This window comes from Acomys minous, assembly GCF_964271855.1.
Source record: "Acomys minous genome assembly, chromosome: 5".
Classification (NCBI taxonomy): Eukaryota; Metazoa; Chordata; class Mammalia; order Rodentia; family Muridae; genus Acomys; species Acomys minous.
This window is the reverse complement of record NC_140494.1, coordinates 18,772,367-18,792,486: the sequence shown is the minus strand read 5'-3', so window position 1 is coordinate 18,792,486 and position 20,120 is coordinate 18,772,367. Positions and strand designations below refer to the sequence as shown.

The following is a 20,120-nucleotide window of genomic DNA, read 5'->3' as shown; positions in this document are numbered from 1 at the left end:
CTATTAATAATCAATAACATGTAGTGGAATAAAAAAATCTCATATTCAAGGATATAGATGGCTTTTCTAAAATGTAAAATTCTAGGATCTCTCAGACTTTTATGTCACTACTGGGCTTTCAAGAAGAAAGGGACTTTTCAGATGCTGAGCAATCTGATTCAGAACTTTTAATTAGTCCAGTTTGTATGTTATTTTTGTAGTGAGGTCACTTCAGGATAATAGTATATAATTTTCAATTTACATGCAGATTTCAGGGACGAACCATGATCAGCTTATATTTTTCTGAATAAAATAGATACAAATACTTCTAAGAAAAGTACAGTATTATTTTTGACCCTTTCCCTGAACTTTCCTGTATTTTGAATATGCACAAAAGTTTTATCTGAAAGATTTTTTTGAGTTAGCATCTCAGTCAGATCCCCAGATTTTTAAGTTTACCTAGAAAGGAGGATTAATTTTGAAACTGAGACAGTCACATATTTTATGTTATAATTTAAATTTATAATCATTAACAAATGCATTATAATAAAGAATTGAAAAAAAGTTTAATTAATCTTTAACCCTCTCTGAATATAATCTCAAACTGTTTGACTTAATTAATCATGAGCCTCTGTTTTCTCATCCGGTAAATGGACAATCTACAATTTGTATGTGAATGAAACAGGCTGGTGAGCATTAAATGACCTAATCATAGAGAAGTTTCAGCATACGGTTAGTTTGATAAATGCTTTACCACTACTATTTTTCTACATTTTCTTCTAAATTCTTACTTTAACCTTACCTTAACCAAAGCGAAAAAATGCTAAATATCCTGGTCATTTTACCTCCATCAATGGCCGGGATAACTCCTAGCACAATGCACAGTTTTCAATAATATTTTAAATCATCTTTTATTTTTTTGACTTATAAATACTTAGTATCATAAGTCCAGTTATATTATATGCATTATTATTATTAATCATATGTTACTTTTCAATAATATTAGAATGATTCTTGGTAATGATTTAGGATAATGGCATCATGGACTTTGTAAATACTGATCATGACAGAAACCACTGATTGGCAGATTGTCAATAGTATAACAGGTTGAAAACAAAGGTGTGCTCTACATCAAATAATATTGTTATAAATGTGATTACAGTAAAGTAAGACTTGTTAAATATGCAGCAATTTCCTGGAAATAAGCTTTCTACCTCCCCAGGGTACCAGAGCCTCGCAGAAGTGAAAGTTACCTGAATGCCAAGGTCTTGGCATCCTATTGAGGTCTTAAGTGGTCCTTATGGAGGAAGATGTTTTCATTCTTTCATAAACTCCTCTGATTATTGGAAAATCAGATGTGGTGATCAGAGAAAGCTGAACTAAATCAAGCCTTATTTCAATGTGGTTTTAATTTTTAGTATATAGGAGATAACTTTTAATCTCTGATTCTACTCCCCAAAATATATGCAAGCCTAAAATAATTTACATGATGATGAGCTAGAGATACATTAACAAGAGTTAAAAAGATATTATTTGGGGATGAAATTATTAATTTCTTAATATTTCCACTTCTTTTTCCATTTTAATCATTCAAATTACATATTAATCTTACTATAGATTAAAAGAACTTTGGATGATGCTTATATTTAAAGCAATTAAGAGAATGAAAGCATCATTCAACCAGATGAGTTCCTGTGAGTCCCAGATAATCAGGATAATCACCTAATTCCACGTCTGAGTTTCCACCAGAGTGGGACAATTAAGAGCATTCTAATTAACCACTGAGAAATCAGCAATGAAAATAAATTGAGGGTGTTCCCTTGAGCAGAACACAATGGATAAAAAGAAATATGTAGATGATACAGCTAGGGAAGCAAAATAAATCAGAGATTTGTAGGCAGAAAAGGAAAAAAAAAACTTTAAGAAACACAGGACAAAAACTCACAAAGGACTGGATGAAGTCAGTAGGCCTCAAAATGCAAATGTGGTATGTCTCTCTTATACAGGTCTCCTAGCTTCGAATCTTCTGCTTTGTGTATTTAATCTGTGGAATCTAAGGAACTATAAATGGATTGCGGGAGGGTATATAGTTAGGAACGGGGATTACAGAACACAGATGAACTGAGAGTAGACACAAGAGATACTGGAGGCAGAAAGGTTCAGCCAGGAAGCAGAATGATGGACCGAAGAATGAAAGGGCACGGGAAGGGCCAACCCAAATGGGATGTGAGGAAGAGCTGACCTAAGAACCTATGGCCTTGAAATTAAAGTAAATCATATAATGAGAGGGCAGAGTAGAACAAACGTGAAATGAAAGAATACACGCATGGGGGCCATTCTGGGAGCTGATGGTTTAAGCAGGGGTTGTGGCAGAAGAGTTGCAAAATGGCAAAATACAGCGAGTTAAGAGATACTAAGTTCATATGAAGAGCCTTTGTGAAACTCTACTAGCTTTTGAGAGTATTTAAATTATCATTTGAAAAACATGGGTGAACAGTGTTGCTCCCAGAAAACCGAGGATATTAAGTGAAACTCACTGGTAGGCATAGGTTATGGTTACCACCCTATGAGCTATTTGCCAGAAAGTTCCAGAGGCATCCAAACAACACAGGTTACTGCCATTGCTCTTGTTGCCAAGTAGATGGTAAATGCATATTGCTGAAGACGCCACACATTTGGATGTAGGACCTAGAAGAATGAATCTTGAATTGACCAGAACATTCTGTCCCTGCACAATGGCTTTCACAGTGCTAGTAGGTACTCCACAGACTACCTGAAAGGGGACATCAGTGGTCTTGTGTAATGCTGAACCATACTTGCTACATTACTGACTTGCCAGACAAGATGGGTTCACTGCTGCAATAGCGGCGAGATTGTTTATGGGAGCAAGCAATCCCTCTCTTGATTAGGTTTGAAGCATTCTTTACTAGAGGACACTCATATCCGGCATTGTAAACCCCATGGATAGGGAAGACATAAGTACAAGGGAAAATTAATTGGTGCATTTTTCTTTTAATGGTCCTATTGTCAAACTGCCTTCTAAACATTCAGTTTATAACCATAGACTTGCACTGGTCAGAAGAATTTCTTTTTAAAGCGGTGAATGGTTAATGCAGAGGCACAGAGCAGTTCTAACTGCTGAGAATAAGTGACAGTGAGTGCTCATCTAGAAAAGGGTTCATTCATCTCTCCTCCCAAGGCTCAAGGAGCATCACAGAAGAGAGGCTGAAAGAAAGAGGAGTAGGAAGAGGAGGAGGTCTGCGATGCTGTCATGGCATAGCTGTTGCTCACATGCATACCCAGCTGCTATGATTACCTTCACAAGAACAAGCCAGTTATAAATTCCAGGTGTGTGTGTGTGTGTGTGTGTGTGTGTGTGTGTGTGTGCGCGCGCGCGCACGCGTGAGTGTATGGTCCCAACTATAACTGAAAAGAGCTACTGTCACTTAATGCTGGAGGAAGGAGGATAGTTTTCTTTGGCCAGTGACCCTGGTAGGTGACCCATGCTACAATGGCTGTCCCCACATACACTTAAATGTGGACAGCAATAACTGAACTCGAAGAGATTTTAAAAATGACACAAAGTTGGAAAGAGGTATGTTTGTGGTAGAGCCTTGAGGGGAGACAGATCAAGATATACTGTACATGATATAATTTTTCAAAGAATAACATTTTTGCATAATGTGAAAAATGAAAAATAAAATAAATTTATAGTCCATCATAAAATAGGAGGTTTAGGAATTAGAAATAAAGATATAACTAAAAATATGTGCAAAATTAAGATATGGTGGTGCACACTTTAATCCAGCACTCTGGGAAGCAGAAGCAGGTGGAACTCTGTACACCCATGGCCAACCTAGTCTTCATGGTGGATTCCTGACCATGTGAGACTCAATCCATAATCATCATTAGCACCATCACCATTACTATCATCACCGTCATCATCACCAACATCATCACCATCATCATCACCACCACCATCATCACCAATGATAACATGAACACAAATAAAATTAGACAAGTATAAAGAGTCAATGGCTGGATTATGTTTTTCTTAGTCAAAAACTTATATTATGATACCTTAATCAGTTTATACACAATATATTAATATTTAATCATAATGACTTAAAATACATAATTACAGTAATGTCCCTGTACTCAAAAATATATACTTAAATGTCTACGTTAAATGAATGGCTGAAGGCATGGATGGAAACAAACCCTAAACACACTTTTTTCTTTTCAGACATCTGTATGATATTTTAAATAAAAGTTTTTGGCATATAAAGAGGTTAATGATACATAAAATAAAACAATTATAATTTTCTAATAAAGAAACCATTCCTGTGTCATCTTTCAAAATATTGCACTGTAGATCTCAGTTCTCCTCAACATATGAGTTTTTTCTTCTTGTTTTTCATTTATAAGAAGCATTCAATAAGAAGGCTTTCTGCTTGTATAATTGTATATTGCTTTGTCCTCTTTGACTATCTTCTCTTGGTTGCCTGCTCTTTTCTGAAGATGAAACTGTATGGTGAATGAGGTCCCAAGAGAGTGTTGTAGTTGATGGAACAGTGTTTGGACATAGAGATTTCAGCAAGGTAATTAGGTCAAGCAGAGGACACAAGGACACTGATGCAGTTCTACTGGGATGAGGGAAGAAAGGTCAAGACTTGTGCCAGGGGAAAGATAACGTGAGAACAGTGGAGAAAGGTGGACAACAACAAGTATTGGGAAGAGGGCTCAAGAAGATGAAACTTCACTGAGATTGCGGGCTGTCAGCCTGTTGAACTGAGAAAATATATTTTAGAGTTTAAGCTGACTAGATTGTAGGGGGTATTGATCTGTTTCATTTTGTTTTTGGTTATAGTAGTCATGGGAAACTAATCCAAACATTTAGACATAAAGATATGTATCTTAGAGCCAGGCGTGGAGGGGCACACCTTTAATCCCAGCACTTAGGAGGCAGAGGCAGGCAGGTCACTGTGATTTCGAGGCCAGCTTGGTCTACAAAAAGTGGCTAGGACAGCCAAAAAGCTACACAGAGAAACCCTGTCTCAAAAAACAAAGATATGTATCTTAGCTGCCATAGTTATTGCTATAATAATAATTAAAAAAAAAAAACATCATGACCAGAAGTAATTTAGGGAGGGAAAGATTTCTGAGTCTATCTCTGAGGGAAGCCAGAACAGTAACTTGGAGCACAAATGTGAAGGAAGGAATAAGAACTGAGCCCATGGAGAATCACTGCTTATGGGCTTGCTCTCCGTGGCTTGCTCACATGGATTCTTACAAGCCTGATTACTTATGGATCACCCAGGACCACCCACCCAGGGGTATAGAAAATACAAAAGATAATAACAATAAAAGCCAAGAGTGCCACACAAAAGTCTGGTAAAGATTCAACTGGCAAATTCATGGAAAAAAGTGACCTATAACCACAATAGGAGTTAAAACAATGTGATTTAGCCTCAATGTTAATCTTAGAGGGTTATAACAAACCATGCTTTGCTTTATCCATGCAGTTAGGAAAATGTATTTTTATAAAGTTAACAAATACCACTGTTTGTGAGGATATCATGAAATAAATTATTTTTAAATAAAAAGAAGTCTTGCTGGAAGTGACAGAAGTATAAGAAAGTTTAAGTGTTCGGAGCTATAGCCAGAATAATCCCCAAAGTCTATCGAGAAGCAAGCAGTAAGCAACCCCCATAGACAGCCAACAGAAGCAGAAGAGACTGGCAATTTTCTTTCTTAGGCAACACTTGGTTCTCTGTTTCTACATGCTCTAATCCACACATTGAGTCTCAGGAAATATCCACATCTGTACTGAACATGTTCAAGATTTTCTGTCTTGTCATCATTTCCTAAACAACACCCTGTAACATCCATTTACGTAGCATTTGCATTACAATAAGTATCCGTAGTCTAGAAATGATTTATAGTGTATAGAAGACACATACAGGCAGTGTGAAAACAGTATGCCATCTTGAATGAAGGGTATACCTAGATTTTCGTAGCCCTGCGGGGGGCGGGGGGGTTTCCCAGGAACCAAACTCTAGTGGATAGCCAGGCATGTCTGGATACATTAAATAGTTACATCACTCTTATTTTCAACCTCACAGATAGATAGCCTTCTAGAATATTGCGGTAGGATAGGTGTTATATAGTGAAAACATATTTCCTCTTCCCAAGTAACAACAAAAAAGGGTTTTTGAATAGGCATGTTTCCTTGTGGTTTGGCCATACAAATAAACTTGGGTTCGTTTGGTATGAATACAATTCATGTGCAACAGCTGTAACGAAACGTTTTGAGACGCAGCTGGCACCTGCTTTTCTCATCTCTCCCACCATAGTTCACGTACTCATCCACACCCTATTCCCACTCCACCATTTTAGTTCCTTCCATTAATATTTAGATAAACATTTAACTAACAATCGGCTAGACTAAGCAACATATCTGGAAAACACCCTTAACCATTTATTTACAACAAAGCACTTCAATCATACTTGTTTGAATGCGGAATGCAACATCTTAAGAATACATTTTCAGTGAGCTTGGATTTTAACACCAGAATTGGTAGATTCAGTGAAGCCAACAGATGAGGGTATGACTCCCACTGAAAGTGGTTCATTCAATTTAAATGGTAAAGCACAGACATCCTATTTCAGGAAATGGCCGTACAATATAAGGTTGGAATTATGCAGCCCAAAGAGACAATGCGCACATAAAGAGCAGTTTAATTCAGTTCCATGTTTTGGTCTCTGATTTTAATATCATCCTGAAGCTGGTCTGCATTTCTGATCTTGGGTTCCTTGAGATTTCCCATGTCCTTAAATAAACTGTCGTCATGCTTGATGTTATAGGCAATTAGAGAAGACCTCATTAAAATAAAGATTCTCGGTAATTATCATGAGAATGCAGAAAGTCTTCCAACCTAAGATTATGCTAGTGGAAAGAAATGTAAACCACATTTATAAACCACATTTAGTTTCTTTTTCCCCCCTGAGCTTCTCTCTGACCCTTTAATCAACAATCTAAAACACTTCATTCTCCAGTTCCTTTGAGGCGATTCTCCAGGCAATTTGTGTGATTCATTTGGTTCAAGTCCTCCAAGACACCATTCTGTATTCAACCTCCACAAATCAGACCACATATGCATTACAGCTAGTCTTCCCTTGGCACCCATTTATTGTTGAATACATAGAATTAATAGTTTTCTTTGTTGGCTTCACTGATATTTATACAACACGTGTATTATAAAACAAAGAAGCTCATATCCAACAAACCAACCAAGAAACTGTATAAGAGCTCGGAGCTTTTGCTGATTTGAGCCTTAGTCATTCTCACTATGGCCTGAGTAGCTCTAAAGCTCAGCAGTGACCACAAAACGGTGTATGCACAGGACTAAGTTCTCACTGAGGAATCCAGACCTGTTAACTTCATGCTTCCCCTCTATCCTTTGCTCTCTTACTCTACACGCTATCTTGCAGAAGTACTGTTTGAAGGCGTGTGTGTGTGTGTGTGTGTGTGTGTGTGTGTGTGTGTGTGTGTCTGTGTGTGATATGTGTTAGTGAGGACAAGCATGTACTTTATCACATGTGTGGATGTCAGAGGATGGCCTTTGTGTGCCTGTCTTGTCTTTCCACTTGGTTTGAGACAGGGAACTTTGCTGTCATACAAGCCAGGAAGCTGGTGGGTGAACTTTTGGAGAATGTCCTGTCTCTGCCTCCCATTTCCTGAGCATGCCCTGTGATTACAGAGGCTGTTGCACAACAGCACCAGCTTTGTATAGTCCCTGGGGCTCAGAACTCAGGCCTTCAAGTGCGTTGAACACACGAGCCAGTCTCCAGACCCCTTTCTCTAGTCTTTCAGAGACTACAAACCTGCAGTCTGTAATTCCACATCCCTGAACCCATTTTTATATTACTGTCCAACAGAATTCTTTCTTCCCACCCACCTAGCTTATTTAAAGTAACACATTTGCTAACGTTCTTCTATGCATTAGTAATTTTAATACTTTAATCATCTTAGTATTACTAATTATGGTTTAACAGCTGTGTCGCATTACTTTGTTTCCTTTTATCATTGCAGTTTGTCCCAAACCTATATTCCTATAAAGCTTACTTTTCATATACTCATAACATTTCATATTTATTTCATAAAATAAGGCATTTGCTATTGCAAAGGTCATATATATATATATATATAATGCGATAGCTAAGAAAATTCTAGATCTAGCTCAATATATGCATATGCCTAAATATAAAGAAATTTTATTGTTATTTGTTCCATTATGCATAGTCTAGTGATCTAATCTTCTAGAGTTTCAGGTTGTTTTTGAAGTGCACTCTAAGTTTAGATGTTTTTCTATATTGTAAACAAATATTTCTACCTTGTCAAAAATATTTCAGGTCTGGGGAGCACAGCTCATAACTGAATAATGAGAAATGAAAAATGCATAAGTATTAAGTTAAATTTTTATTGAAAAACATTAATATTATTTAATAAATATAGTCCAGCAAAAACTGCAGCACTGTGTTGTCTATGTAATGGTCTGATTCAATAATATGCAGAGAAGTTCATTGGAATTGAAACAGTTTCTAATTAGAAATCACATGAAGGGAGGCCAATGCTAGCATCCACATTTACAGTGTCTTCATTTGATCCTAGGGCTATTTCAAGGGCTGTTTAATTTTTACTAAAATATTTGCTCCAGTAATTGTTATTCTTAATATCACAAATAACTAAGTCTTATCATCGAGCTTTGATTATTATAAAATATAATAACATTAATTATACTATTCCATTCATGTTTATGATATCCATAAATTACATCTTCAAATGTAGACCTTTTAACATTAAAATGCTAATTTTCCTCAACTGAAAAAGAAAGCACTATCTGGTATTTCCTCAGTATGCCACAAAAGGTTTACTTGAATACAATTATTAAACTAATTAAACCCATCCATGGCCTTGATTTTGTTTTAATTTAAAATAGCTGATTAAAGATCCAGTGAACTCAATCATATAGTCTTCTGTTTACAATATGGATCTGGGGTAGGCCTAATAATTATTTTATAACTTTAGAGTAATTAAAAAGTACGTTTCTAAGTCTTATGATGATCAATGAGGATGTTTGACCCTAACAGTGTGGCCCCTTGTTTCCTGTATCAAACCAAATCCAGCACAGAAGCTGATGGGGGCACAGCTGCCGATAACTGGGAGCTGAGGGAATATGCTACAAGGCCTAGCTCCATATCTTAGTTCAGAATTGTATTAGTGTCAACTGTGTGCACACTCAGACTTTCCTTGCAGTGTAGAACTGGGATGCTTAAATCAGTTTCTTAACAGAGACAATTAAAATTCTGAAATTGCTCTGTACTGACATCTGTACACTAAACAAATCTATAAAGTGTTAATTACCCATATGTCATTTCTCCATTCATTCATTAAACAACAACAGTCCTTAGGATGCGACCTTACTAACAGTAAAGTGTGTACACACCCGGATCATAATGCTGGGGAGCTCACTATAGAACACAGCTCTACATACATAATGGCTTTGTAGTTGTTTGGATTGTAAATAACGTCCTGCTATATTATACAAGAAATTCCAGTGAACTTTTAACAGAACTGGTGAAGTTATATTTTACTTAAACATAATACACAAATTTTGAAAATCAGGATGATTCACTCATCTCTTCATATCCAAAAGAAATTGACTAAAGGCATTCTGTAAACTGAGGGATATTAGTACCCAAGGATCTTGAACTTTTCATGGGGTCCTTTTTAATACACAGGCAACATCTAGGCAATATCTATATCTGAAATTAAACAACTGGAGTGAAATGAATCTATAGCATTAGAGTTTGCAACCAAGATTTCAAACACTTTTTCCAGTAACACATACCAGTTGTTACAACAAGCTGTCAAGATCTTACTAGGTGGATTCCTCTAATAGAAGAGACATGGTTGAAATATTTTCTGAAAAAAATCACATCTCTGTCACATATAGCATAAATACAAAAACATGGTATTTCTTCCTCAGTAGCAGCATATTCAAGGCTAGCTTGTGCTACATATAGAAACTCTGTCTCAAGAAAATCAATTTCATCACCACCACCAGCAAGAGCAAACTTTACAATAAAGATTATCTAAATATTAAAAAAATTAAACTTGGATTTGCATTACTGTAAAAGCCTTGAACTAATTAATATGAGTCATGCCTGTGCTAGGACCAATGTTATGCCTGATATGACGCTTCCCGCTGAGAGTTGTTGCAATCTTTGACAGTTTTTGTAGGAGAGTATTCTTGGTGGCCATAGTGCATCCTAGTCTCCTCACTCCTTAGCTGTCAGCTCTGATAATAACTGAAGAAGATGCTGAGAAAGCATCATGGTAAGATAAGAGAGAAGGGCATGAATAGTTTATCCTCCATCTCTGGGTTCTCAGGTTTCCTGCTATCCTGTTGCCACGCGTGTCCTGTTTCCCTGGAGAATGAAAGCCAAAGTAGGCTCCAATCCCAGGACTGTCAGCTGTGGGACAAGTGGTAAATGATGTGGAATTGGACTCAAACTCTATCAATGATGGGCACCTTTCCCTGAGCCTGTTGGCTTGGTTTGCTCTGAAACATAGATTTTGCTTCTTCCTGTCACCTTATGTTGTAATACATTTCTTTCTTGGAACTCACGCATAAAACGACTCTTCTCTTTCACTAGACACATAAAACTTGGTAATCCTTTCACATTGGCTACCAGAGAAATCACCTGCTAGGTAGCTGTTCTTCCCCCTCCAGGAAACCAATAAGATTTTCAGGAGTAGCTTAACAATGCACAGCTACCAATCAGTATTAGAGGGATAACCAACCTGGCTGATATTCAGAGTGATTTTTATGTAACTCTGTTTTCAGAGTTTGTGGGGATCAATTTAAATATTATGGTGATAATAATGGTAATACTGTTAATCATTTAATATCAGTGGAGAAGCTAACATTAAGAATTAATGCTAAATGTACATGGTATATATTAAGTTGTTATATCCTCAAATCTATCTCATAGGGTAGGTCCTATTTTTATTTCCAGCAGTAAAATAAAGTTTATGAGATTTGTTCAGTCTTCTGAAGAGCCAAAATTTACACTGAAGAAATCTCATTCTAGCACCTCGTTGCCTAGTTCCCTTGCTGGGAGAGCCCTTTTGTGTATAGCAAGCATTTCCTTTTTAATGACAAAATTCTATATACCATGGACAATAACTATTTCTCCACCCTTATTCTGCTCTAGCAATGTGTCTGCTTCTTAATAAATCTGCTTACCTTGTCTCCAGGCCAGGGCTATTCTTTCCTGAGATGTTTTCATGGCGACTTACTTAGACTTTGACCAACTGTGACTTTTAAATTGAGTATTTCTCGCTAGTCTTATCAAGGTAGTGATTATCGATCACTTACTTTCTTTTTATGTCATTTATAACACCTGTCACCACTGAATGGCACACTGGATGTTACTCTAAGTACTTCAGTCTGCCATCAGAATGAAAATCCTTGAAAAGAGGAATTCTGTCAATTCTTAGTTTTCATACTCTATTTAGATTTGAACAAAGAGTCTCTACAGATACATTTCATCTGTTCTTCAACATATCCACCTTCCTCTTAGAAGGCTAATTTTGTTTACAGTTATAAAGTGCCACACACTCTGTAACCATTCATTGTTAAAATTAATATTAATTTATAGTTATTTTAATAGAATGAGACATTTACTTTTTATACATGGTATCGTTTTCCTTTAACTCAATATTTATTTTAGAATAATGCAACACTTGTCAGTTGGGCAGAAACAGAATTTACCACTTAAACTAAGTGAAGAAACTACATTTTAACATCAAACCCTACAGTGCTCTGTGTATAGATTTATTTATTCTTGAACCTTATACACAGCAATCACTGCTTTATTATCTCCTGATTTCAATTTTAATCAAGGGTGATGCAGGACTAAAATCATGGTAATCCTGTCACCTGTTTTTACTTCAGATCAGTTGTTTTTTTTTCCAGGAATAGTAAGGAGTCTTAATTGTAGGCTTTGAGATGGAAAATGAAAGATCAGAGATTGCCTATACAAAAGAGAAACTCTTCTTTGGTTAGGTGTGCAGACAATGTATTAGACATCTAAAATTGGTGCTAGATTCTTGCATTTTTCCTCAAATTATTTCAGCCATTCCTAGTCAGCATTACTTGACGGGAATGATATGATTGGCTGTTCTGAATTTATAAAGAAACAGAGGAGATTTTCTTCTATACTTAGTAGATTTTATTGACTGCTGGAAATATTTTCTATTCCCTAAATATTCTCCCTCTTTTTTTCCTAAACTGGAAATTAGCAATAACCCAATTGGATTTTTAGATTTTAAGAAGAAAAGAACCTGGGTTTATTGGAGACTCGGATGTAGTTTACAGAGATCCTGAAAATAGAATATTCAGAGGAAACACGCTAGAGTGGAGTGGGGTTTGTGAAAAGCAAGGATGATGCAAACAAGTGGAGACTTTTAGAATCTATATGCCAGAACATCAAGGGACACATACTCCTTCCTGCTCAGAGGATGTATGCTCCATATCTTGTAGAATTTTCCTCAGTTTCATAACCAATAGATGTTGCTAAGCATGCGGAAATGGGAGTTTGCAGCAGAATAAGATATGAATATGAATTTCCCATTTCGTTGCATCATTCTTGATTTTTACAACCCCCACCTCCTGATTTTCACAACCCCTACCTCCACAACCAGTGTGTTAGCTCTGGCTATTGTATTGCCAGAATCTTCCTATAAACTACAGCCAGTCAGGGGGATACAGAATTGTTTTTTACTACTAAAGCAATTTTTTTTTCTTTGCTGCTGTTTGTATATGCTTTTTACTCTAACAACTACTAAGACACCAAATATGCCTTATATTCTTTATTTAGAGTTAGTTATTGAATCCTCCTGTGCATTCTATGAGATAGGAACATCATAATTGCTATTTTATAAGTAAGAAAAATAAAGCAAAAAAGATGATGTCCCTTACCTTAAGCTAAGAAACGTGAAGTAAATGGATACCCAAGGTCTTGTTGCAGAAATGGATAAAAATGCAACTTAGCATGAATAGAAAGGGGTGTATCAGGGGAATGAATACAGTCAACAGTTGTACCTAAATTGTAACTTATTGAAATGAAGTATCCTTGTAAATTAAGTTCTTTTATAATTATAAACATGTGCATTTCCTTCTCTGTATATATTCTCTTCCTTCTTCCCTATATTATCAAATAGATGTTGAGCTATATAAGATTTGTATATGGACCATTCTATTTAGAGATTTTTATTCGTTGATACATCCTGGTTGTAACCTCATTCCTCCACTCCTGATACTCCTACACTTTCCTCCCTGTTTACCATCCCTCCTTTTCTGTTCCTCAGAAAAGGAGAGTTCCCCCCTCTTATCCATGCCAGCTCATCAAGTGCATCAGGACTGAGCATGTCCTCTTCCCCTGCGGCCTGGGAAGGCAGTCCCGCCATGGGGAAGGGAACAAAAAGCTGGCAACAGAGTCCATGTAGGAGACAACCTCTTTATTATTACAATAATGGGAGACAGGCTCCCACTACTAGAGGACCCACGTGAAGCCTCAACTGCCCATTGGCTACATCTGTCTTGGGGCCTAGGTATATGGACCATTCTTAAAGCAGATGGAATATAAATAAGGCATCAATTTCATTGTCTTTTTATGTGTAATTTTTTTGCTTGTATATTAACTTCTCCAAACAGACACATGCCTCATGTTGTATGCTTGAAGAAACTATATAATAGAGTCACTCTTCTTGCTTATTTTTTAAAATGAATTTGATACCTAACCAATGTATTACTAGGAAATTTACTAAGAAAGTACTTAGTGAAGCACAGTTAAAAGAGCCTCTTCCTTTTATTATTGTGCATAGCTGTTCTTTTGTGTATTGAAGCCTCAACTCCTAAACATCTCCAAGTCCCATCAGGCACCTCTTCAGGATGCAGAGGGATGTGCTCCCACAGTCATAAGGGACACATGAAGAAGCCTCGCCTTATGTAGATACGTCAGACAACTGAGGAGCACCTGCTGTTCCTATAAATAATAGGGGGTGGGGTAAATTTTAAACGGTTTCTCTATACTGAACCAGAGAACTTTGAAGCAGCCCTGCTCATCAAACGGAGAGATAAGAACATCATCCACACCGAGGCTGCATTTTTGAGCTCCTGTGGTGAAATGATATTTTATTATGAGAGCCATAATGAAATTAATTTACAGACAGGTTTAGTTCTTTTTTTTTTTCCTCTTCTTCTTCTTCCCAGAGGCTTGCTGCCAAGTGAGTCTGTGTAGAAAACCACAGGAGAGTCATTCATTGGCAGTATGCATCACACTGGGCTATTCTGGAACTCAAACCAAAGAATTCCTCTGAAAGAATTTTTGCAAGCTGGAACTGCACAAAGTTATTTATAATTATTTTTGACACTTACTTGGTAGTTCTATAAAGACAATATGTATCTAGACTTTACACTTAGACATGCAAGCAAGGATTGCAAATTTTCTTCACGTTGCTCTCGGAATGCAGTTCTAATGTTGGAGCAGCATTTTAAAATCTCCCAGGTATAATTCCCAGTTCAGGTTCTGTTTGATGAGGACTTAAATTTATTTCTCATGAATGCATTACTATCCAGCTTATAATCTATTTTACTGGATCACTTTTTAAAAATTAAAGATAGGAATGTAGATCTCAGAATTTACATTTTATTTTGCATGAAAATAAATTTAAAAGAGGAAACTTCTGCTAGGGTAGAAAAAAGATCATATTAAAGTGGACCTAGCTATGCAATTGGATAATGAGAAGGTATTATAACTTTTAAACTATTTAAATCCTATTGAAATTCACTGTTGAGAAACTAAATTCCAATGATGTTATGAGAATGCAGGGCATTTGAAGGAGGGGAATGGGTCTTGAGGATAGAGCTGACAGCAGTGAATTAGTACACAAGCATAGGCATCAGGGAGCGAGTTTTCCCTTCAGCCATGTGACCCAGTAGAAAGATACTAACTCCAAACATTTCGTGAGCTTACCTGATGGTTTAGGGTTCCTGGCATCTAAAGCAATAAGCAGTAAGTTTCTGTTTCCTCTTAGACACACACAGCTTATGAGACATACTTTTAGAGTAACCCAAATGGACTATGGACAGATACTACCTCTTAATAGATATTTTAGGTTTATGACTATTAAACTTTACTTTTCAATGTATTCATGTGCATAGGAAAAAATCCACAGTAGGAGAACATTTTCTAAATATATAACAAAGATGAAAATGGCCACCTTATGAGTGTGTTTCCAGATAGGAAGAGTTCTCAGAGACTCACCAGTTGTGCAGTTCTTGAATTCAATGTCATCAATTGCAGCTCCACCCCCTAGATCTCTTGTTCTGATGCCTTGAAATATGACCTCAAAATTCCTTAACTTCCCCAGTAGGATGGTGGCCTTTTGCCAGTGATTACCAGCCTCTGGCTTGCTTTGTCGCCATACTTCTGAAAGTCCTTTGTCTGTCTGAAATTAAAGAGGTTTACATTAGGGACTAACTAAAGCCCTTAATAATAAGTAGCAATAATGCACGGCATAGAAGCTCTCGACCAAGTAAAATTCCATTAAAAATAAAATGGAACCCTGATAACATCCATGCTGCAGTTTATCTTACCAGTTCAGACCTATTGACCCATCCACGTGTTTTCCCAAAGCAATACTGGGAGGATTAGAAACAAACATATTCTTAGTGTTTCCAGAGTTATTCTCATGACAGTGTTCTCTTCAGGCAAGCACCTGTCCTTGCATATACACAAGAGAAAATATGGGACTACTCAGTTCATACTTCCCTACTCTTAAGCATTGTAACTAGTTACTCTGGCTGTACATTCCTCCTACGAATTTAGTTCACTAGCACAGAGAAAGGACGAAGAGGAAGAATGAATGAATGAGAAATTAGCTATATCTGTGCAGTGAGTTGAATATGGAGGGAGAGATACTTGTCCAAATAAATCAGATTATAAATATTCTATTATTAAATAATCAGAATACTTTTACTTTTTAATACTGCACTTGTCTGTGAGCCCGATACACAAGTTTCAGGATATAATGCGTCAAATTAAAAGTTAATTTAAAAACACACATGCAAATATTTTACTCAAACTAGTGTGGGTTGATCAACAAGTGGTAAGCATGCCTATATGTGAACGCTCCTAGAATTGTAATGTGACATGACATACAGGATAACCATAATGGTCAAATAAAATTGATGCCTATATGAAACCAACAACCCAGTTGAGAATCAGAACACTTTGCTTAAGTACACTGCTTTGTCGTATTTCTGCTCTAGATTTTTCTGAGGAATTAAATGGAATAAATGGGATATCCGCTTCCAGGCCTGCCTGTGGGGAGATACCTGGACTGTTCGAACTGGGATGGGAAGACCACTATTCTTTGTTTGCATCCTGGAATGTGGAAATGCAGACAGGGAGCTGCAAGGGTTCAGAGCCCTATGTTTTGTATTGTGAATGTAAGAAGCTGTCTTACGCCCCTGTTGACTTGACTCCCCTCCAGGATGAACTGTACCCTTGGAATGTGAACCACAATAAACCTCTTCGTTCCAAGTTGCCTTTCCCAGGCTATTTATCGCAACAACAGCAGAGAAATGGGGACAGGATAATTTAATAGTTCATGATAGTAGATATGTACAAAGGGAAAAAACATTAATATCACATTGTATTCATGGTTAGCATACAAAGAACCCATATTCTTTGCTGCTGTTTCCCTGTTCTTACTGAATAAATTCACAATAAGAATTTGGCTTCAGAAACTAGTATTTAAATAATGGGATAGTTCAGTATTTAGAAGAATGGCATGCATTTATAATGCACAGCTATGAAATATATAACTTATTTATATTTTAAAGACAGGGAAATTTACAAAGAAATGTCTGAAAAAAAATACATAGGAGCTATACATTTATCATTTATTGCTTTGGAGAATTAATGTGTGCAGCATTTCTATGAAGCATCTCTTGTCTCACTGTTTTGTAAAAAATTATTTTTCATCACCTCTGGTTGGTTAATAAAGAGCTGAACAGCCTATAGCAAGGCAGAACTTCTGGTCCCAAAAGAGCCTGAAGGTCACAGGTAAAGAGGAGAGAGAGGGGGGGGGGGGAAGAAGAAGAAGAAGAAGAAGAAGAAGAAGAAGAAGAAGAAGAAGAGGAGGAGGAGGAGGAGGAGGAGGAGGAGGAGGAGAGAGAGAGAGAGAGAGAGAAGAAGAGAGAAGGGTAGAGAAATCAAGAGAAGAGAAAAGAAGAGAAGAAGAGAAGAGAAGCCCTCCATGGGAATAAGCACAAAGCAGCCAGGGAGAGATTAAGATGGCAGATAATGAGACACATGGCTGGAAAGTAGGCCAGGCCAGTATATTCGGGTTAAAATAGAGGAGTATCCGTTGAGGAATATTAATAAATATACAGGTCTCTGTGCCATTATTGGGGTGTTAGATCAGGCATAGAAAAGTCCTAGTTCTATATACATATAATGCCTCATTCTGTGAAGGCCAAGTGGATACTTGATTCAATTGTTCTTTCTCTGTATTAAGGGCAACAAACAGAAGTTGGAACTATGCATCAAATGATGTAAAATTAATTTTGAAACACAACTAACAATTTATAGATAAAGCTTTTGATATGATTTCCTAAAAAAAATATGCTTACGTATAGTGACTTGTCAAGTGTCTGCAGTAAACGGGACGGAAAATCACATATCAATTACACTAGGAATTTTAAGTTTTATTCAAGGTTAATCTTTGACTCTCAGTGATGTTACAGTGATTGGGAATCAAAGAGATAATAAATTAAATTAAAGATTAAACTGAGGGGGTATGTGTGACACTTAAGAATATCAGAAGCAAGGATACTGATGAAAGCCTGTCTTAATTTATAAATCGTAACATTTTCCAGGCCACCCACTTCTGTAACTCATACAACACCCTTGAGATATGTTAAACCTCAATACAGTGTTCAACAAATACTATCAAAGTATCCAATGTAATTTCTCTAATGAATAAAATATGAATCATTTCTTAAATCTTATAACTAGGCTATTATTAAAAATAAAAAGACTAAAAGACTTGAACAAAGTGTTCACTTTAATTTTTATGTGTATAAAAAAGAAAATGAGAGTTAATTAAGTTGCAAACCTTTTATAAGGAGATATCAAGAACATCACTTTAATATACTTTAACTCTTAATATATTTCAATATATATAAATTTATAACATAGCGTTCATTCTTATCCCTATGATTGCTAATTTTTAGTGCACATTTCTTTTTACATGTCTAGTACTAATTTTGTTATTCTGAAAAGGTTCATATATTGACAATTTCAATGCTACATTCTGGAATAAAATGGTGAAAAGATATGGAGCCTATTCTATGGAAGCTAAATAGTCTAATATAGAGCTCATTAAACAGTTAATATAGTGACTACTTCTCTCACACACACACATTTTTACATAGTGGGTATGCAGACAATTCCCAATTCTTCGCTCTGCTGCATATTTATCAATCTCTTCATTTCAATTTTTTCTGCAAGTGTATGATAAGTGTCCTAATGATTTACATCTGACAAACCAGTCTAAATGCATTAACAATGTCTACAACAAACTCACAGACCTAATAAATCTGTAAATTGATATGTAAGAAAAAGGAAAATAATTCGACATAAGCAATGTATGATAATTAATCAAGTTCATAAACAGACATGACTTTGATGTGGGATCATACTAAAATTTTAAAATCATAAGTAAAAATGATATGGGGTAATATTTGTTGCTGTTTATATGAAAATTAGAAATAGCCTTCAAAAACCCCAGAGACATGCAGAATATAGCATTTAAAAAGGTTTTTTTTATTACTTTAAAGATTCATTGACAATGAGACAGTTTAACTCTTGGCAACACCCAGCCTACCTCAAAGAAGATGATGAACATCAAGGAACCTCCTTATGTAGATGGCTTCACATATAACAAACTAGCCACTGGGCAAAAGGTCCTCATTTCTACCACGGACAGAATTCTGCCTAAAAAGGGGGCAAGCTTGAATGCAGGCAGAGTCAACAGCCAAACTCTGCCAAGACAGGGTAAGCAAGTCCTCACTAGTTCCTGCCTCACAAATACATCTGTCAGATATATTGGGCCAGAAGGCTGAAGAAGATGCTCCAACATTATAAAGAGTTTGGGTGACTATTCAGGTAGAAAACTGTCTCTGTCATCTTTTCATTTGGAAAGCTACTAACCTGCACTCCCCGCATACTCAGATAATCAAGTTTATTCCTTCTCAAGCCTCTGAGGGAGTTGAACACCAGGTAGCTTAGTTTTACAGTGAAGCTTAATTGTTTAGGGGTTAAGATGTTTTTAGGTCTAGATAGGTGTTCTAAGTTGATAATGACAATATGTGACGGAGATTGATTTCCATTCAGAAATTTAGAAGCACCAAGGAAAGATGTCTTCTTCAAGGCTATCAAATACAAATAGCCAAAATACTAAGAATGTAACATTTATATAATTCCTGATTGTGTCACAGTTCTTCTTGCCATAGGTAATCTATTGTGTATATATATTTAATAATATAAAAATATATGTGAAAAAATAAAATAATTTATAAAAAAGAAAATTAGAAATAAGACACTAGAGACCTGAGTGACTTGTGTGATAATGGATGGCATTTAGAGATACTATGGACTTATGTTAAAATCGGTCTAAAGAGATAACTACACATAGAAGTAATTTATATATATGTTATTGCATAGAACTGTATATGTAGATTACTATAATATAGCCATATATACACTCTGCAAGCTACCAACTGAGAGGCCATATAAATAAGAAAAAGAGATCATCAGGAAGCATACTTGGTGCTCAGATATATGTTTTATATCTTATTCTCAAATAAATGGATTCTACATCATAGCCGAACTGCAGGTACTAGAGCCTGACCAAGTGAGTAAGGAACTTATTGTGCCTTGTGTTACCAGAAAGTGAAAAGGTTAAAAAATAGAGACCCCATGTGGGCATGTGTTAA

The 20,120-nt window shown here is 36.3% G+C and overlaps 1 protein-coding gene across 2 annotated transcripts in view; it reads right to left on the bottom strand.

The window, feature by feature from the left end:
- Positions 1-20,120, bottom strand: part of MALRD1 (MAM and LDL receptor class A domain containing 1) — a 562,786-nt gene that overhangs the window by 178,171 nt on the left and 364,495 nt on the right. For both annotated transcript variants that reach the window (XM_084782548.1, XM_084782549.1), the window contains exon 29: positions 15,379-15,562. In XM_084782548.1, coding sequence (XP_084638674.1) covers positions 15,379-15,562 — 184 coding nt within the window. The remainder of the gene's footprint in view (positions 1-15,378; positions 15,563-20,120) is intronic.